At 36.1% G+C, this 27312-nt stretch overlaps 1 protein-coding gene across 1 annotated transcript in view; it reads right to left on the bottom strand.

Annotated features, from left to right (window-relative positions):
- RPAP2 (RNA polymerase II associated protein 2) overlaps positions 1-27312 on the bottom strand; it is an 84756-nt gene that overhangs the window by 26427 nt on the left and 31017 nt on the right. The window contains exons 9-11 of the mRNA XM_060085311.1: positions 23016-23098; positions 20085-20165; positions 8459-8527 (exon numbers count right to left, since the gene is read on the bottom strand). Of these exons, the coding sequence (XP_059941294.1) occupies positions 8459-8527; positions 20085-20165; positions 23016-23098 (233 nt within the window). The remainder of the gene's footprint in view (positions 1-8458; positions 8528-20084; positions 20166-23015; positions 23099-27312) is intronic.

Raw genomic sequence — 27312 nt, 5'->3', positions numbered from 1 at the left:
AAAGAAAAACAAAGTAGACAAGAACATACCATGAAGAAGTATGTCATCATGAGCTTTCTATTTCAGAACTATTGTCTAAAAAACTGAGATAAAAACTTTGATAGGGCTTCCCTGGTGGTGCAGTGGTTGGGAGTCCGCCTGCTGGTGCAGGGGACACGGGTTCGTGCCCCGGTCTGGGAGGGTCCCACATGCCGCTGAGCGGCTGGGCCCGTGAGCCATGGCCGTAGAGCCTGTGCGTCCGGAACCTGTGCTCCGCAACGGGAGAGGCCACAACAGTGAGAGGCCTGCATACCAAAAAAAAAAAAAAAAAAAAAAAAAAACACTTTGATAAAAACTTTGATTATATAAAAGACCATGACAGCCAAATAAAATAAAATGTTTTTCTTATAACAGATGGTTTATGTTCTGATAATGTTTGCATTTAATGCTTTAGGATTACCTATTAATAAGGAAGCAGGGATGCTTTCCATTGATATTTCTAATTGAAAAGAAACAAGTTCTTTGTAATTCACTTAGTAGTGATATATTACACATAGGTTTGTTTAAAGGGCTGGGCTGTAGTGACTTTAAACTTTATATCTAGATCCTGTTTGTGACAGCTCTATAGAGCAGCTTTGGAGATGTGTGTCGGAAAAACTTTTCTTCATAACTACTGCTATGTAACAATTCTCTCAGCATACTGGCTCCAACTTTTTCAGTGCTCTAAGACAGAAATGGGACCAACCAGTGGTGTCCACACACAATGATTATCACACTCTTACGGTGCAGAACCCTGAGGCTAGGGATAACAGTGCCCTTACGCCTCATGCTTCCTGGCTTCTCCTGACTTGTGCTCTCAGTGAGCTCAGTCAGGATGTGAAGATATCAAGAGTACATAGGGAGACTGACTCCTCAATTCGAGGCTGTGACTGGTAAGGGCTAAGTGCTGCCTGATACTAGCTGTCACCACTGCTGTTACTGTGCTGCTTGGGAAGGGGAAGCTGGGGAGCACATCTTTTTGCTGAGGATCCTTGGTGACTTTAAGATGTATTCTGGCCCGAGGTTGGGGACTCTTAGCTACCTATGGATTAAAAAACCAACATTATAAAATTGCCAAAAATATGAGGAATTCTGAGGGAAAAAAAAAATCACTGAAGAAAGCAGTCTTTGGTTAAAAATTTACCCAAGTATTATTTTTCCTTTAGAAAATATCTGGGTTCCCACAGAGCCTGCTGGCTGAGGATAAAGTTACTTCAATTAAAAAATATTTTATTTTTCTTAGATAAACTCTCAGCAATAAGTATAGGGGGCTTAGAAATAATCTAATTATTATTTAACCCTCAGTAAATAAGTACTTTACTTAAACTTCACAATGACAAGGGTATTGTGATAGTAAATATCATAAGATAAACAAATCCAAGATTTACACAAGCAAAAAACAAACCAAAACAGGAATTTTATGGATATTGAGGAATCCAAAATAAATACCACTAGTTATGGTTCAGACATTTAATTTATATGGTCTCATATTCAACACTATGATCTTTTTTTTGTGTGTGTGAGGGGGCTCATAGGTACTCATTTTGCATACGTAGTAGAAATTCCTAGAACAAAAAAATTGATGTTACAGGTCCATGAAGGCCTAAATTTAATACGAACAAGCATATTTAAAGTTTGGAAAAACTGCAAACATAAGCCTGGTGGGACTACTGGGTGTAAGGCAAGAAGAGATGACCTTTGAAGTTCAATCTATGGAGTGCCAGTGGAAATTTAAAACAGTGCAGCCACTGTGGAAAACAGTCTGGCAGTTCTTCAAAAGGTCAAACAGAGTTAGCACATGACCCACTAATTCCACTCCTAGGTATATACCTAAGAGAACCGAAAACTTACGTTCACATAAAAACTCGTAAACAGAATGTTCTTGAGAGCCAAAGAGTGGAAACAACCCAGATGTCCATCAACTGATGAACGGATAAATGAAATGTGGTATATCCATACAATGGAATATTACTCAACCATAAAAAGGAATTAAGTACTGTTACATGCTACAACATGAATGAACCTTGAATACATTAAGTGAGAGGAGCCAGATACAAAAGGCCACATATTATATGATTCCATTTATATGAAATGTTCAGAATAGGTAAATCCATAGTGACAAAAAGTAGATTTGTGGTTGCCAGGGGATGGAGGAAGGGGAAACTGGGACTAAGCTAATAGATATGAGGTTTCTTTTTGGGGTGATGAAAATGTTCTGGAATCAGACAGTGGTGATAGTTGCACTAAATAGTGAATATACTAAAAACCAGCGAATTATACATTTTAAAATGGTGAATTTTAAGTTATAGGAATTATATCTCAATAAATTCAATTAAGTATAAAAAATTCCATAATTATAAGGAAACAAAAATTATTTCAGTTATCTATTATGGTCGCAAATACTGAGAACTAAATTGGGAATGTTAAGAGAAAGGCTTTGGAATACTTCTGAGAACCAATAAATTTCTAAGGAATCATCTCTTCATTTTCATGGTGTGCTCACATATTTCTCTAAGGAAATGTGATGGGCGCGCTATAAAAAACAATCTGCTGAGGCAAAAAGCCTTGGTCACATCTTTCCATTCACATCTAGTGCCCTAGGGAAGTGACTCTCCTGAGTGTCTATTTTTATGATGGTTACCTAAAGTGGCTGCCCACGTCCAGTGAAGGCTTTTCTTTAGTGATCATGGTCAAGTTGAGCTTATTTAAATACCATTTCCCAGGACTTACATGCTACTCCTGGAACGACGGGAATACTCAAAGCTTTTAGGGGGAATAAACTATTGCATGGTCTCTGTCTAGGAAGTGGGCCACAGTTCACTGAAAACAGACAGTTCAGATAAATAAAATGAAAGCAGACATTTTTGGAGATGATCTTGAAAGCTTTCCATTAGAGAACATCAAGGGCATAAAACTAGGAATAGCATGTATCCATGTTAGACTACCACAAGTCACTTTCTACCCTCCATTCTTTCTAAGTAGCACAAAGTAAGTAAGTATTTACCTACTTACTCCTTCATCAGATAACCAAATCACTCCCATGGAACACAATACACACCTCTCCCTGGCTATCCACAAAGAGACTCTGGACTCCTATGCTAAAATTAACCATAGATCATCACAATACATAAGCAGTGGGCTTTTTACAAAGGTTCCACATTAAACTTGGGTGAAAAAGTTACATTTTAAATACAAGAAGTTATTGTATTTCTGGCATGTGTGCTGCACACAGAACTCAGGCCAGTCAGTTTGCTTCTCCATAGCCTTCTATATGGCTTCTCTTTGGCTGCCAGCCTTGGTCTGGACCCTTCCCTAGATTTCTCAGCTTTAGGTCAACATCTGCATAGTCCCCACTCATGTTACAGGCTCAAGTATAATGACAGAGGTCAAAGAACACTGGGAAGACTAAGGGCAAAGGGAAGAGGGAAAGGAGGATAAGGACCGAGCTGAGGAGGGTGTCCTACAGCTATAAAATCTCAAAATACCAGTCAAAATCTTCTCAGAGAAACTACTCTGAAAACCATGACCATGATAAAAAGTGATGTTTTCTGTTTTCCTATACAGAAGGGTAAGGTAAGGGTAGATGAAAATTATGAGGAATATAAAAACAAATATATGATATACTATGAGGAGGCATCAGAAAACACACTTTAATGTAATTTGCTGTGCTTTCTAACTTGATGTATAAACACATCAAAATATATAAATACATTAAAAGTTTTACACAGTAGAGCATACAGGTACTAAAATATTTACAGCAGACTATATATATTCATATACATTTTCATGATTTTTATGAAAAATCATGCATCAAGACTGTGGAAAGAGCCTAATATCTTTATTAGAGCATATTTATGTGAGAAAATCAGATTTGATTTTATATTATTTCAACATATAGTATGTAATCATAAAGTATGATAAGGTTCAACAAAAACAAAAAATTACTATAGCCAGGAGTTTAAGCAATAACACCAACTACCAGGTTACTTTATTGCATTTCTAATAAGTTACTAAAAGCAAAAACAAACAAAAACAGCATTATCACTATTATAGATGTCCTTCTATGTGTAAGGAGTTCTTGAGAACTTACCTTTGTTAATTATAACATTTATTAAATAAAAATGAGAGGAGTAAAGGAACATTAATTCCTTCACTGTTAAATAAATGTATACTGGGACTTCCCTGGTGGTGCAGTGGTTAAGAATCCGCCTGCCAATGCAGGGGACACGGGTTCCAGCCCTGGTCCAGGAAGACCCCACATGCTGCGGAGCAACTAAGCCTGTGCACCACAACTACTGAGCTTGAGCTCTAGAGCCCGCGTACTATAACTACTGAAGCCTGTGAGCCACAACTACTGAAGCCTGTGCACCGAGAGCCTGTGCTCCACAACAAGAGAAGCCACTGCAATGAGAAGCCCGCACACCACAATGAAGAGGAGCCCCCGCTTGCTACAACTAGAGAAAGCCCGTGTACAGCAACAAAGACCCAACGCAGCTAAAAAAAAAAAAAAAAAAATCTATACTGCTTAAGCTTTGAAAGTCTTTCAGTGTGCTCTTGGTAACTATTTAGGGTCTGAATGCATAGTATAAATATCAATAAACGTTGCAGTCACACTGGCCATCCAAGTCCTATGGAATTAGTGAGAAATCTAAATGAAATCTAAATGGGTCATATTGTATTTTTATATATAGATGCATTGAGTGTGGAAAGATCAAGTGAACCAATTTGATTTGATGAATTTCTTTCTGAGATTATATGGGTATAAAATTCCCATCAGTATACACTGATAAATTACACATTGTGGTTCAAATTTTTAAAATGTTAATACATCTGTGAAAGTGCAAGGGAAGTTACTAGGAAAAGATGATTTGCTACAGAGACACCTTATCTACTTTTAAGAATACAGATGTGAAAATTCAAGACCCAGATTTCTTTCATCTGGACTATCATGTTTTGCTCAAAATGTTGATTTTTCCCTCTAACAAGAGCTAGACTTCAGCCATTTATTTTACTAATAAAATTATATATGTGTATATGTATCCTTTTCTAAGTGGTTCTCAGGAATTTTGAAAACACCTTTCATGCATTAAACAAATGCTAATATTAACAAAACTTGGCAATATTCATATACAAAGAACAGTACCACTGTTATAATAATACTGAACATATTATCTTACTATATTCATATCTTCAGTGTCTACAACTGCCATTCAGAACCTTTTTCCTAGCTATAAAGATTTATAAGAAGTTCACCTTTTAATATGAATTCCAGAAATGTCTACAATGACTAAAAAAATTCCATTGGCAATTTGAGAGTAGATACAAAGAGTTTCTGAATCATAGGATAATTATTTTAAAAAAGGTAATCCCATGTATGCCTACGTTCAATCTTAGTGGCGATAAATCAAAAGGCTGAATGAGGGATTACTGTTCTACAAACACATGTGAGCGTTTACATCCTTTCTCTTCATATGCACATACCTCTTTGAGTGCCTAAAGTCTCCATACTTTTCACTGGGTTTAAGGTTCTTTTTCTTTTTCTTTTTTTTTTTTTTGCGGTACACGGGCCTCTCACTGTTGTGGCCTCTCCCGTTGCGGAGCACAGGCTCCGGACATGCAGGCTCAGCGGCCATGGCTCATAGGCCCAGCCGCTCCGAGGCATGTGGGATCTTCCCGGACCGGGGCACGAACCCGTGTCCTCTGCATCGGCAGGCGGACTCTCAACCACTGCACCACCAGGGAAGCCCTGGGTTTAAGGTTCTTTTTTTTTTTTTTCTTTCCATTTTTTTTATTAGTTTCTGCTTTATAACAAAGTGAATCAGTCATACATATACATCTGTTCCCACATCCCCTCCCTCATGCATCTCCCTCCCTCCCACCCTCCCCATCCCTCCCCTCCAGGCAGTCACAAAGCACCGAGCTGATCTCCCTGTGCTCTGCGGCTGCTTCCCACTATCTATCTACCCTACGTTTGGTAGTGTATATATGTCCATGCCTCTCTTTCGCTTTGTTACAGCTTACCCTTCCCCCTCCCTAAGGTTCTTTATCTAATGCTGGCCCTCATGCCTACTTTTTCTTTCCCCAGTAACAAAATATCTTCCCTAAAAAGTAACTGTGAACTCTAAGTGGGAGGAAAGAGGGGTGCAAATATAAAGTATAATTATACTTTACAGAAGCCAATGGGATTAGTTTTAACATAATGGATATGTATTTTAATTTTATCCCCATCTCATATAGTAATATTTATTCTAAAAGGATGAAAAAAGGACAGGCTGAGAAGGAAAGGGGCTATCAGTTGAGTCACAGATTCCCTGGGGGGCAGAAATATGAAAAGCTAAAGGGGATTTTCTGAGAAATGAGGAAATAAGAAATAAAATAATATGGGGACAGGAGACAGAAGTCTTAGGATCAGATGACCAAACAATAAGGAGATTCAGCTAGGGAAGATAAAGAATGTTCAAAGAGGGCCTATAGCAAAAGTTACAGAAAATTATGAGAAAACAAGATTTGAAAGGCAAAACCCAAGAGGTACCAGCTAACTTGGTGTCTATAGTGACCAAAGATTTTAAAAGAAGCCAAGAGGGCCCTAACTGGAAAGGTTTTTAGTTGTCAAGGGATCAAAAGGACCAAAGACTAGGAGAAGGATGGGTAGATCTAACTGTAGGGCTTAGGGAATAATGAAAGAGAAGGATTCAAGGTGAATGACAAAAGGAAACAGTGTTTACTGCTACAACCTTAAGACTGACTGCACAATGTGAAATATGCAACACGTCTAACATGTGTGCAGTTTCGTTTCTTGAATTCAATTAAGTTACTATTTTTATGGGTCACTGACCCTTGAAATACCTACACTACATCCAAAGTTAGGCAAGTCAAATAAAAGGACTAGCAAAGCTTTCAGTATTTTGGGCCACATGGGTGCCTCTATTAAAATCAAATACTAGAGGTATACTTTTGTATGGAATAAACTTAGGAAATTTTGATAGTAGACTTTTAAATTTCATTTTCCATACTTTTTTCTGTTGTTGTTCCTTGCTATACATTTTGGAGAAGATAAGGCAACAGTTTGATACAAAAAGAAGTAGGACCTAACGTGTCCTCAGTAAGCAGCTGCTCATTAAGATAATACTTCCAGTTACTGGCTTAGAAAGCAAGATTCTGAGATTACTGCTGAGCCTGGGCCTCTGACTTGTCAACCAAAAAAGCTACTTCCCCTTTAGTATAATGAACTACAGAAGTACAGTTAAACAGTTATCTACCAGGGTTTATTAGCAGGCATAGGATATGGTGGGTGAGCAGAGATTCTGATATTTTTTGGCCAGTGACCAAAATATTTACAAATTTCATAAACTGGAAAGAACTCTCTAAAAACTTAAGATCTGTTTCACAAATTACCAATTCAACTGGAACACTGAATAGCAGAAATGACAAAAGATTTGTTCTTATGGTTGATAAAAAATTTATGTCAGGGCATTCAAGTAAAGTTATTTTCTGTGTTCTGATTTAACGAATCATGTGAGCTGTATCTCGTTGGGTGACACGTATGCTGGCTCACTGAAGCCTACTCTAATGCCTCCCAGCACAGCCTTCTATGGGATAGTGAGGCCAGAATAACATGTCAGACCGAAGTAACATCAAAGAAAGAAAAGTAGGGCTGGAGATGCTATGAGGTTGGCTCATAACACTTCTTGACCTGTGAGTGTCCAGTAAGTATTCAATGTCCTATGGGCTTCAATGACCTAACAAGTACCAAGTAGCAACAGTAATGCAGTAATGAATGGTCTTCAAAAGAAGACTTTTGCAATTCAAGCTGAAAAACACTACACTTACTAGATGGTTTTAACTCTATTGAAAGACAGCCTTAGACACCACTAGTGATTTCTTAAAAGGTGAATGAGTATTAAATGTTTTATATATGCTTGTGTAGTATCTACTTTAGTTCCTTTAAATCTGTTTGATTTTAAAGATGTACATTAATTTGGAAAACAAAACTTTTCTGATGACATCACTGATAAAAATGCTGATGAAAAACGAAATAGCATTAGCTATATTGGTAAAAATACAGATGTAAAATAATGAGGCCATTTAACATTAATAAAATGTACTGTTAAAAATGAAATTAAGGGACTAGCCTGTATATATCATATCCCACATGGAGATGTTCTTCTCTTTCAAATGATTACAAATAATATTTGAGAAGAAAAATGCCCTTAGAAGAAAAGATAGTAAAAAATATAAAGAGAATGATTACAACTTATCAAAATATAGCATATCACTTTACATGAAAGTTATTTTATCATATAGGAAAGGAAAATAGGCACAAAATAGAGTTACAATATTTTCCAAGAAAGTTTAGAAAATCAGTGAATAACTTTGTTTTCCCCTAATCAAAATTCTTCATATTTAGTATTTAGAGTTAAAAATATGAAAGAGTACTTACAATGACAGCAACACCAAAGCAATTAAGGTCCACTCTGCAGGTTTATGTATAATATTTCTGTTTGTTAATCTGAAAGACAGTGAGAGAAAATTTACCCAAAGATTGTTAAATACATAACCTTTCCATTTTTAGATATAATCAGTTTTATGATATCGCGTGTTAAAGAGCACTATTTTTAAATTCTTGTTATATTTGATAGAACAGAGTCAATACTATAATAATGTGGCTTGATATTCAGTATCTAATAATGGCCATCTTAAAAGGAAGTGTTCTAGGGCTTCCCTGGTGGTGCAGTGGTTGAGAGTCTGCCTGCCAATGCAGGGGACATGGGTTCGTGTCCCGGTCTGGGAAGATCCCACATGCCGTGGAGTGGCTAGGCCCGTGAGCCATGGCTGCTGAGCCTGTGTGTCCAGAGCCTGTGCTCCGCAACGGGAGAGGCCACAACAGTGAAAGGCCCGTGTACCGCAAAAAAAAAAAAAAAAAAAAAAAAAAAAAAGGAAGTGTTCTAGCCCCACTTTTATATATTTATAACAATACTACTATTAGACAAGATGGTGATATAGGAACAATATGGGAAACTGAACTGCATGGTTTATTAAAATACACAAACACATACACCTCCCTGTAACCATATCCTCTGTTTTTCCCTAATCAAATGTTTTATTAAAGCTGATAAGGTAAGCAATTTCTGATTTTAATTTTAATTCAACTTTTGTACCTTTCTACCTTGTGCTAGGTTGGCAGCAGGCAATTAAGGGATGTCATAATCCCTAATTTACAGAAATGAGAGTTGACTTAATAAATTATAATGCTAGGTCTTTATTCAAGAAAACTTAAGTTTTAAAAAATCAGAAGTAAATTCTATCACTTAGCAGTTGATGACAATAAAATACACTGTAGTCATCTTATTTCTCAGAAAGCATTTTAAAAATATCATTTATAAATCAATTAAAAAAATAGCCAACAACATCTGATAAAGGACTGTTATCCAAAATATCAAAGAAATATTAAAACTTAACAATAGGAAAACAAACTGCCCAATTAAAAATTGGGTCCAAGACTTCAACAGACACCTTATTAGAGAAGATATACAGATGGCAAATAAGCATATGAAAAGATGCTCCACATCATATGTCATCAGGGAGATGGAAATTAAAACAATGAGATATACCACACTATTAGAATGGCCAATATCCTGACCATCAACAAAACCAAATGCTGGCAAGGATGTGAAGTAAGAGGAACACTCATTCATTGCTGGTGGGGAAAAAAAAAATGGCACAGCAATTTTGGATGACAGTCTGGTATTTCTCACAAAACTAAACATACTCCTATCATATAATCTAGCAATCACACTCCTTGGTATTTATTTATCCAAAGGAGTCAAAAACTTATGCCCACACGAAAACCTACACATGAATGTTTATAGCAGCTCTACTAATATATCTGTCAAAAACTGGGAAGCAAACAAGATACTCTTCAGTAGGTAAATGGATAAACTGTGGTACATCCAGACACTAGAATATTATTCAGCCCTAAAAAGAAATGAGCTACTGGGAATTCCCTGGTGGTCTAGCGGTTAAGAATCCACCTTCTGATGCAGGGGACGCGGGTTTGATCCCTGGTTGGGGAACTAAGACCCCACACGTTGTGGGGCAACTAAGCCCACGCGCCACAACTACTGAGCCCGCGTGCCACAACTAGAGAGAAGCCCATGTGCTGCAACGAAAGATCCCGCATGCCGCAACAAAGATCCCGAGTGCCGAAACTAAGACTCGATGCAGCCAAATAAATAAATAAATAACACCATAAAAAAAGGGCTATCAAGCCATGAAAAGACATAGAGGTATTTTAAATGCATATTATTTAAGTGAAATTTAATTGCATATTATTTAAGTGAAAGAAGCCAGACTGAAAAGGCTACAAACTATGATTCCAAGTATATGACGTTATGGAAAAGGTAAAATTATGGAGATAGTAAAAAGATCAGGGACTTCCCTAGTGGTCCAGTGGTTAAGATTCTGAGCTCCCAGAGCAGAGGGCCCTGGTTCGATCCCTGGTCAAGGAACTAGAACTGGCATGCCACAACTAAGAGCCCTCATGCCTCAACTAAAAGATCCCGCATGCTGCAACCAAAGATCCCGCATGTGGCAACGAAGATCCTGCACGCGGCAACTAAGACCCGGCGCGGCCAAATAGCTAGCTAGCTAGCTAGCTAGCTAAATAAATAAATAAATAGATAGATAGATAGATAGATCAGTGGTTGCCAGGAGTTGTGGGGTGAAGGAGGATAGATGAATAGGTGGAGTGCAGAGGATTTTTAGGTCAGTGAAAATACTCTGTTACTATAATAATGGATAGACATCATTATACATTTGTCCAAACCCACAGAATGCACAACACCAAGAGTGAACTATGGACTCTGGGTGATAATGATGTCATTAACATAGGTGCATCAATTATAGCAAATGTATGACTCTGGTGGGGGATGGTTTTAACGGGGAAGGCTACTTGTGTGGGGGAAGGGGGCATAAGGAAAATCTCTGTACCTTTCTCCCAATTTTGCTATGAACCTAAAACTGATTTTAAATAAAGTCTTTGGAAAAAAACCCAGCCAATTAATAAATTAGCAAAGGACATGAGCAGGTAATTTACAGAGGAGGAAAGTTGAATGGCCAGTAAACATTTGAAAAGGAGCTCAAGCTCACTATTAATCCGGGAAATTAATATAAAAATAATTCACTCCATTACATTGGCAAAAATAAAAGATTAACAATACCAAGGGTTGGTGAGGACATAAAGAAATACTACTTTTAACACACTGTTGATGTGAGTAATCAAACAATTTAGCAATATCTAATAATACTGAAAATGCATATGAATAACTTCTAAATATAAACCTTAAACTCTCTCACTATGCATAAGGAAATGTATATGAAGATGTTTGATGTGACACTGCTTATAATAGAAAAAATAATAAATTGTGGCATTTTTATAGAATACTAAATAGCTGTTAAAAAGAATGAACTTACACTTTTTTTTTTTTTTTTTGCTGTATGCGGGCCTCTCACTGCTGTGACCTCTCCCGTTGTGGAGCACGGGCTCCGGATGCGCAGGCTCAGTGGCCATGGCTCACGGGCCCAGCCGCTCCGCGGCATGTGGGATCTTCCCGGGCTGGGGCACGAACCCGTGTCCCCTGCATCAGCAGGCAGACTCTCAACCACTGCGCCACCAGGGAAGCCCAACTTACACATTTTGCTCATCATAATTTGAATGAAAGCAAGTATGGTATGACATTATTTATACAATTCAAGAACAGACAATATTCATATTTATGGACACAAATATATGTACTAAAATTATAAAAACAAAGACTGGAAAGATATACACGAAATTCACAGTACTGGTTGCTTCTGGGAGGAAAAGGAGAATGGATTGGGGAAGAGGACAAAGAGGACTTCATGTTTTAGGTCTTTTGCATTGGTGATTCCATCTGCCTGATAGATAAGTTTTCTTACGTCACCTTTGCAGTAGGGTCTACCTGGGCCACACTATTAGTAAGTGCAACTCCCTCCACCTCCCAGCCCCAAACTCTTTTTTTTTTTTTTTTTTTTGTAAAGAAGATGTTGGGGGGCTTCCCTGGTAGCGCAGTGGTTGAGAGTCTGCCTGCCGATGCAGGGGACACGGGTTCGTGTCCCGGTCCGGGAAGATCCCACATGCCGCGGAGTGGCTGGGCCTGTGAGCCATGGTCACTGGGCCTGCACGTCCAGAGCCTGTGCTCCACAACGGGAGCGGCCACAACAATAAGAGGCCCGCGTACCGCAAAAAAACCAAAAAAACAAAAAAAAAAAAAAAAAGAAAAAAAGAAGATGTTGGGGGTAGGAGTTTTTTATTAATTAATTAATTTATTTTTGCTGTGTTGCGTCTTCATTTCTGTGTGAGGGCTTTCTCTAGTTGTGGCAAGCGGGGGCCACTCTTCATCGCAGTGCGCGGGCCTCTCACTATCGCGGCCTCTTGTTGCGGAGCACAGGCTCCAGACGCGCAGGCTCAGTAGTCGTGGCTCACGGGCCTAGTTGCTCCGCGGCATGTGGGATCCTCCCAGACCAGGGCTCGAACCCGTGTCCCCTGCATTAGCAGGCAGATTCTCAACCACTGCGCCACCAGGGAAGCCCCAGCCAGCCCCAAACTCTTGACTTTCCTTATCCTGCTATGTATTTTTCTTTATCCTCGTACCACTTATCACCTAACATACAGTTATTGTTTATTTTCTGTTTTGCCTGGGCTGAGGGCAGGAATCTTTGTGTTCTTCACATATTTATTCCAAGTGCCCAGAATAAGAGTCAGAAGAGATTCAATTAATTTTTTCTGAATGAATGAATGAACTTATAACATTTTATTTAAAAATGTATGTCTTAATCAAATCTAATAAATATTAAAATATATTAATTCTGAGTGGAGAATATGTGTATCTTTGTTACATTACTCTGAATTTTTTCCATAGTTAAAATGTCTACAAATGTTTCCATAGTTAAAAGTCTATATGATATAAAAGGCAAGTACAGTATAGTGGTTAAAGAGTCTGACAGATATGGGTTCAATATTCAGATCTGTCAGTAGTAGTGTTTTACGCTGGACACATTCAATGGCTGTAAAACTTGTTTTTTTTTTTAATTTAGTAAAATGGGGACAATAGTACTACCTACCTCGCAGGGTTCTTGTGAGGATTAAACATACAAACGACGTCCATGTTGCCAAATCCAATGGACATTTCTCAGTTCCCACCTTAATCTACCAGGCGCATTTGACACAGTTGATCACTCCCTTCTCCTTGGAACACTTTCTTCACTTGGTTTCCCCTCGCCTGATTCCCCTCCCCTCTCACTGGCACTCCTTCTGAGATTCTGGATCACCCCAGGGCCTCTGCCCTTGTGTCTCTCCTCTCCTCTATATGTGTTCATTCCCTTGATGATGTCATCCAATCTTATAGTTTTAAATATTAGATAACTATGTGCTCACAACTCTTAAATTTATTATCTCTAGCCTGTACCTCTTCCTTGAATTACAGACTTCTATATCTAATGATCTACCTTCATTTCCACTTGAATGTCTAACAGGCATCTCAAAACTTTAGTATAGCCAAAATTGATTTCCTTATCTTCCCCCGCAAACTGGGTCCTCTTGCAGGTATCTCCATCTCAGTAAATGGCTACCCAATCCTTTTAGAATCCAGTTGCTCAAGCCAAAAATTCTGTGGGTAACCTCGACTCTCTTCATATCCCATGTCAAATCAGTCATCAAATCCTGATGGTTCTATTTTCAAAATAAAATCTTATCGCTTTTTATTACCTCCACTACTTTCACCTTGGTCAACATCATTTCTTGCCTAGATTACGGAAACAATATCCTAAACAACATCTAAACGGTCTTCCTGCCTCTGACCATCTACTATAATTCTCAAATCAGCAGACAGAGTGATACTGCTAAAAATGTATGTCAGATCACATCCTTCCCCTATTCAGAATCCACAAACTGCTTTGCATCTCACTCAGAGTAAAAGTCAAAGAATGACCATGGCTCCAAGGACTATGTAACTATACAATAGCCATTTCCTGCCCTTTACTTCTCTGACCATATCGCTTTGTACCTTTGCCTCTGCTCATTTCTCCAGCCTCACCAGCATCCTTAATATTCTGTGAACATTACCAGGCCTGCTTCTGCTTCAGGGCATTTGCACCTGTTGTTCCCTGTCTGATATATTTTCACAGATAGCAACATGGCTTGTTCCCTCACCAACTGTTAGGTCTTTATACAGATGGCACCTTCTCAATGAGGTCTTCCCTGACCAGCCTATTTAAAAATCACAACTTCCTTCTTAGTACCATCCCTTTTTCCCTGCTTCTGGAGAGAAAAGGAGGAGAATGAACTGGGAAAGGGAAAAAGGTATATCACCATATAATAATAATAACATACATATTGTCTTTAAAATTTTACATATCCTCTCCATTAGAATAGTTAATGAGAGAAGGAATTTTTTTCATTTTGTTCACTGTTTCATCTGTAGCAACTAAAACAGAATCTAGCACATAACCAAAAAAGGCCAAAGAAGGGTAAGCATGTAAGAAAAAAAAAATGTCAAAAACAGTTAAATAGAATTTCCTTTTCTATTGTATTCAAATCTCCCAAAGCCAAGACAAATTTAAGATTTCATGAATTTATTTACTCGTTCAGAAAAAAATCTAGTGAGTGCCTGCTCTATGCTACCATTTCAGGCATTAGGGAAAACACAAGGTCTCTGTTTTCACTTCAAAGTACTTTAAGTGGCAGAACAGCAAAATTTGTACCTGCTATCATATTTCCCCTTTTGCTGAGCCAAAATAATTTCAAGCACAGATGCTAAATTATCATACTTAACTATTTTCTGAGTGATAATTCAAAAATTAAAACAGTAATATTTGATAGAAAACATTTTAAAAGCAGTTTCAAAATATAATTGGAAATTCAATACAGATTTAGAAAAAATACATTGAGTCATCACTGATGAAATTTAAAAAGGACTTGTGTGTCAAAATACAATTTTAATTCAAATCATATTTAGAAAAATATCTTGCTTCAACAGTGACAACAGTGAATCATTACCAAGCAGCTTCTGATGGAACCACTATGACAGGTAAATCAATGTAACATTCCAGATAAATGACTATGATGCAATTCAGTGGAAAGCACAGCTCTATTCACTGGGGAAAGATTCTTCAAAGAGCTGAAAAAGCTGCTTCATGTTTACTTCTAACAGGCTCTCAACGCTGGTTGAATATTAGGATCATCTGAGGGACTTCTGAAAAACACTAATGTCTGAGCCCAACCCCAGCCAAATGAAACTCAATCTCTAGGGGTGGAGCCAGGCATCTGCAGTTGTTAAAAGCTCCCCAGGTAATTCTGATGCACAACTGGCTTAAGAATCACTGTTCTACAAGTTCCTACTATTGATTATCATTTCAAAGAGAAAGATATGGTTATTTATGTCAACTCTCCCACCACCAGTATTGATTGAAAAGATCTCCCAACACTAGTCACTGTCATCAATATGGTGTTTTCCCAGAGACTTCACCTAGAAGACCTAGCCTATGGTCACATACCTGTTAAAACTGTCCTGCCACAATCTGAAGACCCCAAAACGCGTTATCTTACCAGAGGTCTTTCTGTGTTGTAAGTAACTGACATTTTGCTAAAAAGCAGCAAAGTCAATTTAAGCAATTTTTATTAAAGCTATAGACTTTGACTTGCAAGTACTAAAGAGTAAATATTTTCAAAAATAACTTAACAACAACGTTTTTATATATAGCACCCCCTACACCAAAACAAAGAATAATTTTTTGAATTATTTCTGCAGAACTTGTTGAATTTCAAACATATATAAAAATAGAACATAAAATCAACTCCCATATAGTCATCACAACTTTAACAATTATCAACTCCTGGTCAATCATGTTTCATCTATACAACCTCATATTCAACATCACCCTAACCTGGATAATTATGAAGCAAATCCCACACATCATATTGTTTCATCTAGGCTTTATTTTAATTTAGTGTAAATAATGCAGAAAGTAACTTGAAAAAACTAAATAAGAATGACAGAAAAAGGTGATAAAATAACAGTTTATAAATATAAAAGGAAAAACGACATTTGAGTCTTTTCATTTCTGCAGTCTGTTGGCTACCTCTTACTAAACTAAAGAACACTGTGCCTCTTGTCTTGGCTAGCTTATGTGTCACAGAAGGCACAGGTAACAGAATCCTCTCAAGTAGAGTTCTTACTTGGGGTCTAGAGTGGTGATAAATGAAATTACTTTAAAAAAATCTTTAATACTAATAATTACCGAGACAACCAATAGATTCCTTTAAAAATTTTTTTTCAGGGGCTTCCCTGGTGGTGCAGTGGTTAAGAATCCACCTGCCAATGCAGGGGACACGGGTTTGAGCCCTGGTCCGGGAAGATCCCACATGCCACGGAGCTACTAAGCCCATGTGCCACAACTACTGAGCCTGTGCTCTAGAGCCCGCGAGCCACAACTACTGAGCCCACGCACCTACAGCCCGTGCTCCGCAACAAGAGAAGCCACCACAATGAGAAGCCCGCGCACCGCAATGAAGTGTAGCTTCCGCTTGCCACAAGTAGAGAAAGCCTGCACCCAGCAATGAAGACCCAATGCAGCCAAAAATAAATAAATAAAATAAATTTATAAAAAAATTTTTTTCAGCTTTACTGAGGTATAATTGACACACAGTAATTATATATATTTAAGGTACACAAGTTGATGTTTTGATATATGTATACGATGTGAAATGACCACCACAATCAAGCTAAATAACACTTACATTACACAGTTACCGTTTTTTCTTCCTTCCTTCCTTCCCTCCTTCCTTCCTCCCTTCCTCCCTCCCTCCCTCCCTCCCTCCCTCTCTCTCTCTCTTTCCCTTTCTTTCTTTCTTTCTTTCTGGTGAGGCCACTTAAGATCTATCCTCTCGACTTAGATTTGGGGTCTAAACCCAACTACTAGTTGTGTGATTTGAGATTACTTAATCTCTCATCTCTCATCTGTAAAATGAGGATAATACCACTATTTTTTGGAAATTAAATGTGTAAAGTGCCAAGCACAGTCCGGCAGATAGTAAGTACTATATTGAATACACGTGTTGACATGGACTAAACATTATTACCAGGGCTGCTTCAAAAGACCAAAATAACAAACAGCCTGGACAGTGAGTGGTTTCCAACCTGAATACCTAAATTTCTAGGGCACATGAAAGTAATAATGTGGCAATCTTGCAGTTGTAGCCAAACATTTTTTTCCAATGGGTTTCTAGTAAGTTCTGAGAACCTCAGAATAGTTAAAAAAAAAAAGAAAGAAAACATACAATTAGGTAGAAAAACAATTGGCTTTAGAAAATATAGGCAGAGTAAGTTGAATCACTTGTTCATCTATTCTAAAGGAGTGGGGTAAAAAATGAAGTACAAAATTCATATTTGTAGTTCAAAATCAAAGGCTTTATTCTAATATTTCATCTAATGTGTCTTTAGTGACTTTACCAGTTTGCTCAGAATGGTGATTAAATAAACACTGTCTGCAAGAAATTGAGTAACAAGTCTTTTAAAAATCAATGAAACAGAGTAGAACCTGGTCTTCATCTTCCCTCAGCTAACCTTTCTTAATATGATATTTACTTCCTAATAAATCCACACTGTACATATCTATTCAAACTTTATCATCAGTGTAGACAGTTGAAAAACTTTTGTTTTCTTTTGGATGCATGGTTTTGTGACAGGTATACGACCTAGACCTAAAAAACAAGTGTCTCTCTTTCCCTAACTAAATAGAAATGCAAAGAAGTTCAGCTTTCGTCTTGGTATTTGGCCCAAACCCTCCTTTTAGTAAAGCATTTAGTCAGTCTTCCAAAGGCCTAGGCCAATCTGAGCATCATTTCTGGCATTCTTAAACTTGTGTGTGATCAATGATCTTGTGATTGCATAGTTACCAAGACATCCAATGAGTGTAACAATGTCAGTAATTAGCACAATCATGTCATTCAGATTTATTGTTATTCCCTGAACATTCACTTTCAAATATAAATATTCTAGATGAAATGGAGTGAAAATGTTCTTATGTGCTTGTTTTATCAGTCAATATAAGAGTAAAATGCTGTAGTAATTAATGTTGCTTATGAAAACTTAATTTTATGCATAAAAGAAATAGTAAAAATTTTCAGTTATTTAGCAAAATAGACTGACAGTTAATACAAATATGTCATACATTAAATAGATAACTTCCTCAAGAACATTATATCTTGGAAAAAATGTTTATAAAAATTCAAATAATGTAAGACAAAATAATAGAGATTAGATTTATCATAATTCAGTCTTTGCAGAACTGTATCATGTACTACCATTCATAACATTAAAGAAAATAACATTTAAGAGCTGTATTTAAATTTCAGTTATTTACTTCCATTTAAGTCATAAATTTTTCAAGAAAACATCCTATTGGGGAATTCTTCACACCTTGTGATGATGAATTAAAAACAATGTTACCTCATAATACCATGGGATGGAAAAATACCTAAACTATGTAAATAAAGGATGGGCAATAATTCAAATATAATCTCTAATCAAAATAATTTTTAAGATGTTAAGACAAGCCTGTTAGAGAAAATTAGGGTACCCCAAACACATTTTGTTTAGTAAAACTTCACAGTAAACAACTCTACAAGAATGTCTTAATATAGTCTTAGGTCTATGAAGGCTGAAGATTCAAACATAAAGTGTTACAAACAATCCTTTTCAGTAGCTGAAGATGAAGAATTTTTGAGACATGCCTAAACTTTGAATCCTAGTTCCTATTAAATAATTTATTGGAAAACATTTTCCTGAATTACTTTGTGGCACACGAAAAGGTTAGTGATGTTTTCAAATGTACTGGTTTAAAGTGTATATCTATTTGGTATTATCTATGTACAATACAGGGACTGCAAGAGAAATCCAATTGCTGACAGTGCCAAGAAATTGTTCCTGTATTATAATTGTAAACTTTAAAAATCTTACTACTACTGTTGGCAATAAACTATAATAATAATTGATTTTTTGGATGAAATGATTCTTTTACCCTAGAAGTTCATCCTATGTTGGTGCTATCTGGCTTTAGTCACAGACAAATATTAATTTAACTTTGGGTCACTGGCATTAGGCCAAAATGCGTATTTGGTACACCTCTACTAATAACGTATTTAGAGGCCTATCTCTAGGCTTCTAAGTAGAGAACCTCCTCTTAGCCTGTTGAATATTTTTACCTTGATAATTGCAGAAAAATCCCAACTGCTCCACTTCGTAATTGATATTCTCTATTCTTCCTGTCCTTGTCTTATCACTTTAAGTCTGTTCCACACTACTCAAAGCTAAATTATCCACTGTTTTGCACTGCTCTCTGTGCTCACCTTGTCTTCTCACAGGACCTCTTCCTCGAGGGTGGGCATTAGTCTTCTTCTGTATTGTCCATAGTGCTGGTCATCTGATATATATTTACTAATTCACTAAAATCCAAGATGTCACTGACTAACCACCTTTGTGTCTCAGATATTCTCCTTCTTAATTTTAGGCTATTCCATAAATAAACTACCCCAAACTAAACATATCAAGGTTTGAGCAAATAAGGGGTTGCATTTAACAAAAGATATAAGCTGGAGAGGGAGGGACAAATTGGGAGATTGGGATTGACATATACACACTATTACATATAAAACAGATAACTAATAAGGACCTTCCTACTGTATAGCACAGGGATGGGAAAAGAACCTAAAAAAGAGTGGATATATGTATACATATAACTGATTCACTTTGCTGTACACTTGCAACTAACACTGTAAATCAACTACAATAAAAATTAAACAAAAACAAAAGAAAACAAAAGATATAAGTAATGTTGTTTAGTGGAAGAGAAAATAAAACAGTATTTAGATTTAAGACAATGAAGGTAACTCATTTACTTTCTTCATGCCTTAGTCTACTATGGATTCTGCAAGGCAATTACATAAAGTCAAAATAACTGAGAAGGAAAATCCTAATATTAACACTAACCTGAAAGTTCGGACAAGATTTTTAAGTTGTGTGTAAACATCTCCTAACGTAATCTGAAGAGGCCCCATAAGTCCAGGCAACCTGAAAATAAAAAATTACATTTCCTTTAAAATATAATTACATAGATACGTTTCTGGGGGTCTTGCCTAAGTCTGGATTTTCCATAGGGAAACACTGAGGTGGAGTCAATTAAGTAAGGTTATAACTGGTAAGAAGTCATAAAGAAATATTTCAAAATAACTCCACACTCTATTTTGTAGCCTATGCTACAGAATGAGGCACTGAAATGCAAAAATATCATTTTGGCTGCCAGCTATGTTCTCATCTCTAGTATTTCTTACCTTTTTACTTTCAAATATTAAATAAATGGAAAGAACACAGGCCAGAAGAACTTCCCTCCAAATGGTCCAATATGGGAGTGTGGCATATTACTCATTACATCCTTATGGTAAGAGTAAACATTGGTACATTTCTAGAGAGCAATTTGACAATATATACTAATATTTTAAATGTGGACACTCTTTGACCCAATAGTTTTGCTACGAAAAAATTTATCCTAAAGAAATAATCAAACATAAAAAAGATGGTTATTGGAGAAATATTTTTAGTAGTGAAAAAATGGTAACAAATGTCCATCAACAGGTGGTTAAATAAATTATGATACAACCATATAATAATAAAATCTTTAAAATAATAATATAAATCTATATTTTTTAATGTGGAAAGATATTCATGATAAATGTTAAGTGAAAAATGCATATGTAGTATTGTTCCATTTTTATAAAAACATACATGTTATAATGCAATTGCATATCACACATAGTATATATCGAACATATGTCATTCTCTCTAGGTTTAGACTATACCAGATGGAACCAAAGGGAATGAATATACACACACCATCTATACCACATATATGTCAGGGATAAACATCAAAATATTAATAGTTACTGTTGAGTGGTGGGCTTACAGGTGATTTTCGCTTCCTTATTTATATCACTTTCTACAGCCTAAATCTTCTGGAATAAGCATGTATTACTTTAAAAAAAACTTATTATAGAAGTTTAAAACACGTTTCAAAATAGAGGCAGTAACAATAATAACCCCATATTTCTATTCCCAGATTCAATCTCCCTATATTTTGTTACATTTGCTTCATTTTTCCTTCCTTTTTTTGCAATATCTTAAAGTAAATCCCTGACATCATGTCATTTGACCCCTAAATTTTTCCTTATTTATCTCTAAATACAAGTGCATTTTCGTATATAATCATAATAAAACCATCACACCTAACCAAATGAACAATTCCTTAATATCATCTAATACTCAGTGCATATTTCATGTTCTTTGATTCTCTAAAAGTTTTTTGTACAGTTGGTGCTACTTTTACAATGAGAAAAAACTCAACTGCTTTCATAAACAACCAAACAAAAAAATCCCTATGTCACTATAATTATTTTGTTTTCAGTGTTCTTTGTGCTTCTTCTTAAATTATTCCACCACTTCTCAAATTTAGTTCTTGCCCTAATATCAATAACTTGGTCTTCTAGCAGGGTTCCTTTTGGTATCTTCTGTTGTAGCCAAAACCCGTAAGGAACAGAATTCCTTCAATGACATGCCTATGTGGTCTTAAATTTAAAACTGGGTACTTTCATTAGATAAAAAGTCTAGAAAACTATTTTCACATAAATCCCTACCTACTAATTACATGCTAGTATAGTTAACCTATCCCAACTTTCAAAACCTATGTAACTAAAATCAAGGACTGATATCTTCTTATCCTATGAATCAGACAGATGGTGACTTACACTGTTGTCTAAACTAATATTTAACAGAAACAAATGTACAAGTATGAAGAGCAGGTAAAAGACAAAACAGATTATATATGAAGAGTCTAACACATAACAGGCATTCAATAAATATTAATTTAAACACTTATTTAACATGTAAAATTTAGAGAAGTAAGCTGTTCAAAATACTATGGCTTGGGCCTCCCTGGTGGCGCAGTGGTTAAGAGTCCGCCTGCCGATGCAGGGGATACGGGTTCGTGCCCCGGTCTGGGAGGATCCCATATGCCGCGGAGCGGCTGGGCCCGTGAGCCATGGCCGCTGGGCCTGCGCATCCGGAGCCTGTGCTCCGCAACGGGAGAGGCCACAACAGTGAGAGGCCCGCATACTGCAAAAAAAAAAAAAAAATACTATGGCTTCTAAGAAAATAGGCTTTTCTTATTTTTGAACTACTACAAAATTAAGACTTCTCCATGTGCACATCACCTTAAATAATGACTGAAAACACCTTTCTGTCTTCTATGCTGAAGAAAAAAAATGCTGGTTGAAAAGTTCAAGATAGCCGTCACACCTCTGAAAAAAGATTTTCAAGCTCCTTTTGAAAGAGAAACCAAGATTGCAATTTTCAAATGTCATTTATGACTGGGCTAATTACAAGAACAACAACTTCCACTACGGGAAGCTTAAAACTAAAGTGCAAAATTCAAGTTGTTGAGTGTGAAACGGTTCTATGAATATGTATACAGAGTAAGTCAATAAACCATTAAACCTTTATAAAATCTTATTTACATGTGAAACTGATGTGACACATTTACCACAAATCAGTATTTAAATGGGTCTAGCTCTGATATTTTTTCCCTGACTTCACTAGATTATTTAACGGGAGTGAAGCAGTTTGGTTTTCTACTCCCATAATTTCAAACTTCCTCTTTATTATGTGTCTCTATGTCTTCTACACAGAACAATTACAATATTCTTTGGTAGGACATCTTAAAAATCTAAATTTCTCAGGTGACAAAATCCATGTAAACTTTACACATTATCCTTCTGTTCAAAATTCAAGGATTACACCAATAAGTTATGAACCCACAAATACCAAATTAATTTAAATATTATAAACATGGAATGATAATTACATACTTACACTTTACTCAATTTTTCTAGTACGATGCGTTTTCTAATCTGGTTCTGAGAACTTGAATCTATCAGTGGAAAGGTGGGATCATGCTGAATCACATTTTCAAACAAAGCAAAATAAAATCATAAATTTACATTCTTTCTTTGATAAGAACAACAAACATTAAAACACAAAAAGTTTATACCTGTGGTATGGTAGAATAAAAATTAGACTTCAGAATTAGAATATTTAAATTTGAGTATCGGCTCAGTCAGTAGGCTGGTATGAACTTGCTTGAGCCATCTGCCCTCTTTTGAGAGCATTTTCTCATCTGTATAATAAGGATACTAATACTTTCTTTATTAAATGAGAAAATGTATATAAAAAGACTTCATAAAATGCTAAATGCTATATAAATGTAGGAGATTAAGGGACTAAAATTATCAAATACTATAAATGTATTATGGGAAATTCCACTTCTAGAAACGGCAGACAAGATAATTCAAACCACTTCTGATGAAAAACTGAAAAAACTGGAAAAAACCCACGATTCTTTGAAAGCATCAGAGAGCTAACAAGGTAGTAAAGAATTATGGTCTGAGATTCTGGAGAAAGTAATTCCAGAGAAGGCACTGACTAATTCCAGAAGAGGCAATTTAGATAATGAGAACCTGAGCATCAGAGTTCAGGGCATGCCAAGAAGGAAGAGGTACTGTCAACCTACCCCAAACTTGAGACCAGGACTTAGAAGGACCATACTCCAGGAGTAAGAATGAAGAGGAAACGGACTGGCTCTTGCAGGGACTGAAGCTCAGCTTCAAATCACCTTAATCACTGATTGGATTAAAGTGATTTGGTGGGACTTCCCTGGTGGTTCAGTGGGTTCTGCACTCCCAATGAAGGGGGCCTGGGTTCAACCCCTGGTCAGGGAACTAGACCAGCAAATCATCTGCCAGAAGCAAACACAAATCTGTTCTAGAGGAAGATAACATCAGCCTGGGTTTCAAGCTATCTCTAATTTTTATTATGCAATGTTTGCCACATAATAAAATAAGAAAACAAGACAATATGATCAAAATCTGAAACATCAGCTCATAGAAATCAACCCCTAGGAAATCCATGTAATGAAGTTATCAACCTTATTTAGAGTAACTATGCTGAATATATTCAAAGAAAAATAACAAGATGGAAAATTTTAGCAGAGAACTGGAAGCTATATATATAAAAAAACAAAACTCCTAGTAACTGAAAAAATATAGTATTTAAAAGAACTCAATGGATAGATTTAATAACATAGTAGAAAAGACTGAAGAGAGAATACTGATTTGGAAAATATCCAGAATGAAGCACAGACACACACCCCTCTCCTCCCACCCCCCGGCTTGGGGTAATGCAAAGCACAAGAGAATATAAAAAACAGAAGATACAGTGAAAAAGACTAACGTATCTGCAACTGGAGTACCAGGTAGAGAGGAAAGGGAGAATGGGACAGAAGCAATACCTGAAGAGATAATAACTGAGAATATTCCAAAACTGATAAAAGAAATCAAATCACAGGTTTAAGTATACAACAGCCAAAAGAATAAATACAAATATAATCACACCTAGGCAAAGCATTCTAAAATTGATGGTAACCAAAGACACACACACAAAAAAATTCTTAAAAGTAGCTACAGGAAGAAACAGTATTTTCAAATAAGAGAAATAAATGGAAGCCAAAAGACAATGAATATGTATTTTCAATGGGCTGCAAGAAAATAACTACTAATTTAGAATTAATTTAGAATTCAATGTCCAGGAAAACATCTTTCAAAAGTGAAAGTAAAATAAAGAATGTCCTGACAAAACTGAGAAGATTCATCATTAGCAAAGTGGCACTAATGGAAATAAAGGATATTCTTCAGGCCCAAGGGGAACGATCCCAGATGAAAGAATGGAGATGCAGGAAGGCGTGAAGAACAGTAAAAGAGTAATTAATTGGATAAATCCAACTTAATGCCGACTATAAACAATCTTGTAGGATTTAAAAATACAGAGAGAATAAAAGTACACAACAGAGCACATTAAGTCAAGATGGGGTAAATGGAATTAAAGTTTCTAAGGTACTAATTGTCCAGGAAACAATAAAAGTATTAACTTATATTAGATTTTAATAAGACACAGATTCAGTTTTTAATCTTTAGGGAAACCAATTAATGATCAGTAAAAGAATGTATAAAAACTAGCTAACAGAGGGCAAAAAATGGAATAATGATATCTGATCCAAAGAAAGCAAGAAAGGAGAGAAGAACACAGAACAGGTGGGACATGCAGAAAGCAACAAGTGAGATGCTAGATTTAAACCCAAATATATCAATTATGACACTAAATGTAAATGGACTAAATTCTCCACATCAAGGGCAAAGATTATCAACCTAGATTTAAAAAAAAGATAGTCCTTGAAAATACTAATAAAAGAATGTGAGTGTCAGGAAAGTAGATCTTGTAAAGCCATAAATACATACATACATACATACATACATACATAAATAAATAAAATCAATGGAGAGCAAAGTCACTCCATATGCTAAGAGGTTAGATTTACCAGGAAGACATAAGCTCACATTTGCACCCAAGATAACTGTCTCAAAATATTAAAAGTAAAATTCACAAAACTAAAAGGAGAAATAATCAATTTATAATTATGCTGAGAGATTTTGACCCACCTTGCCCATCTCTCTCAGTAACTTAAGGAATGAGCAAACAAACAAACAAAACAAAAAAGAAAGAAGGAAAAAAAGAAAGAGAAGAAAAAGAAAAATCAACAGTGCTTTAATGTGCACACATTTCCCCAGAGAGAAACAATGAAATCTGACTGATACTCCTCACCGTAAACAAAAATCAATTCCAGATGAATTACAGATCTAAATGTTAAAGGAAAAACAAAGCTTCCAGAAGATGAAATAACCTGGGCTAAGTAAAGATTCCTTAAAGAAGTCACTAAAGGGAACCATTAGTAAACTGGACTCAAGACACCATTAATGAGAGTGAAAAGGCAAGTCTCAGAGTGGAAGATATCTGTAATACACAAAAATGGTCTTGAATCCTGAATACATAAAGAATTCCTGATATTCCAATAGATAAATGGAAAAAAAGACTTGAACAGGCACTTCACAAAAGAGACTATCCAAATGGTTCATAAGCAGATGAAACAGTGCTCAACTCATTAATCATCAGAGAAATGTATTATAACCTAAAATCAGTACCATCGGAATAGTGAAAAGTAACAATATCAAGTATTGGTGAGAATGTGGAGTCATGTAAACTCTCATACAGTGATAGTAGAATATAAAATGGCAGAACCATTTTGGAAAACTGTTTGGCATTATCTAGTAGAGTTGCATATATACATACACTCTGACCCAGAAATTCTAGTCCTAGGTACATACCCATCAGAAATGCATACACATTAAAAGAGAGACATATACAAGAAAAGTTCCTAACAGCATAGTTCATAATAGCCCCAAACTGGAAACAGCCTAAATGCTTATTAACATTAATAAATTGTGGTATATTTATATAATGGAATACTATGAAGCAATGAAAGAATGAACTACAACTATCTGCAACACAAATGACTCATGAACATAATGCTGCACAAAATAAATTGGATACCAAAGAACATATACTGAGTGAATCCATTTACATTCAGTTCAAAATTGGGAAAATTAATCTATGCTATTATAGTCATTAATTTGGGAAAGAGGTAATGATTTGGAGGAGACATAGTGGGGCTTCTGGTTTACTCGAATTTCTTGGCCTGCGTAGTGATTACATTGGTGTGTTCACTTGTGATAATGAAATGAGCTGTACACTTACTATCTGTGTTACACTTCAATGAAAAAGTTTTTTTTTCTAATATATATTAAAAAAATTTTTTTAACATCTTTATTGGAGTATAATTGCTTTACAATGTTGTGTTAGTTTCTGCAATGAAAAAGTTTTAGCAACAGAGAAGCAGTCAAATTTCAGGGATTACTTTTTCCTTCTTAAGGCTTATTAGCATAAAAACAATAAAACAAGTGATATACTAAAGTTATGCAGCTTAGTGACAAAGAACAATGTCTCTCCAGGCTTCATATAAAGTTATGGATGCTGTCTAATAATCCAGTTGAAGTGATTTCAAATATAGTGCTGGGCTAGATAACATTCTGTAGAAATATAAGAAATTTCTAAAGTTTTACTGTATTTCCACTTTCGCACTTTTTAAATCTCCAAATGTGTTCTTAAATTTAGAGCCATATTTACTCAGAAAACAAACTCCTATGGTAAAAGCAAGGTTATC

The sequence above is a fragment of the Mesoplodon densirostris genome, chromosome 2, assembly GCF_025265405.1.
Source record: "Mesoplodon densirostris isolate mMesDen1 chromosome 2, mMesDen1 primary haplotype, whole genome shotgun sequence".
Classification (NCBI taxonomy): domain Eukaryota; kingdom Metazoa; phylum Chordata; class Mammalia; order Artiodactyla; family Ziphiidae; genus Mesoplodon; species Mesoplodon densirostris.
This window is presented reverse-complemented; position numbering and strand designations above follow the sequence as displayed.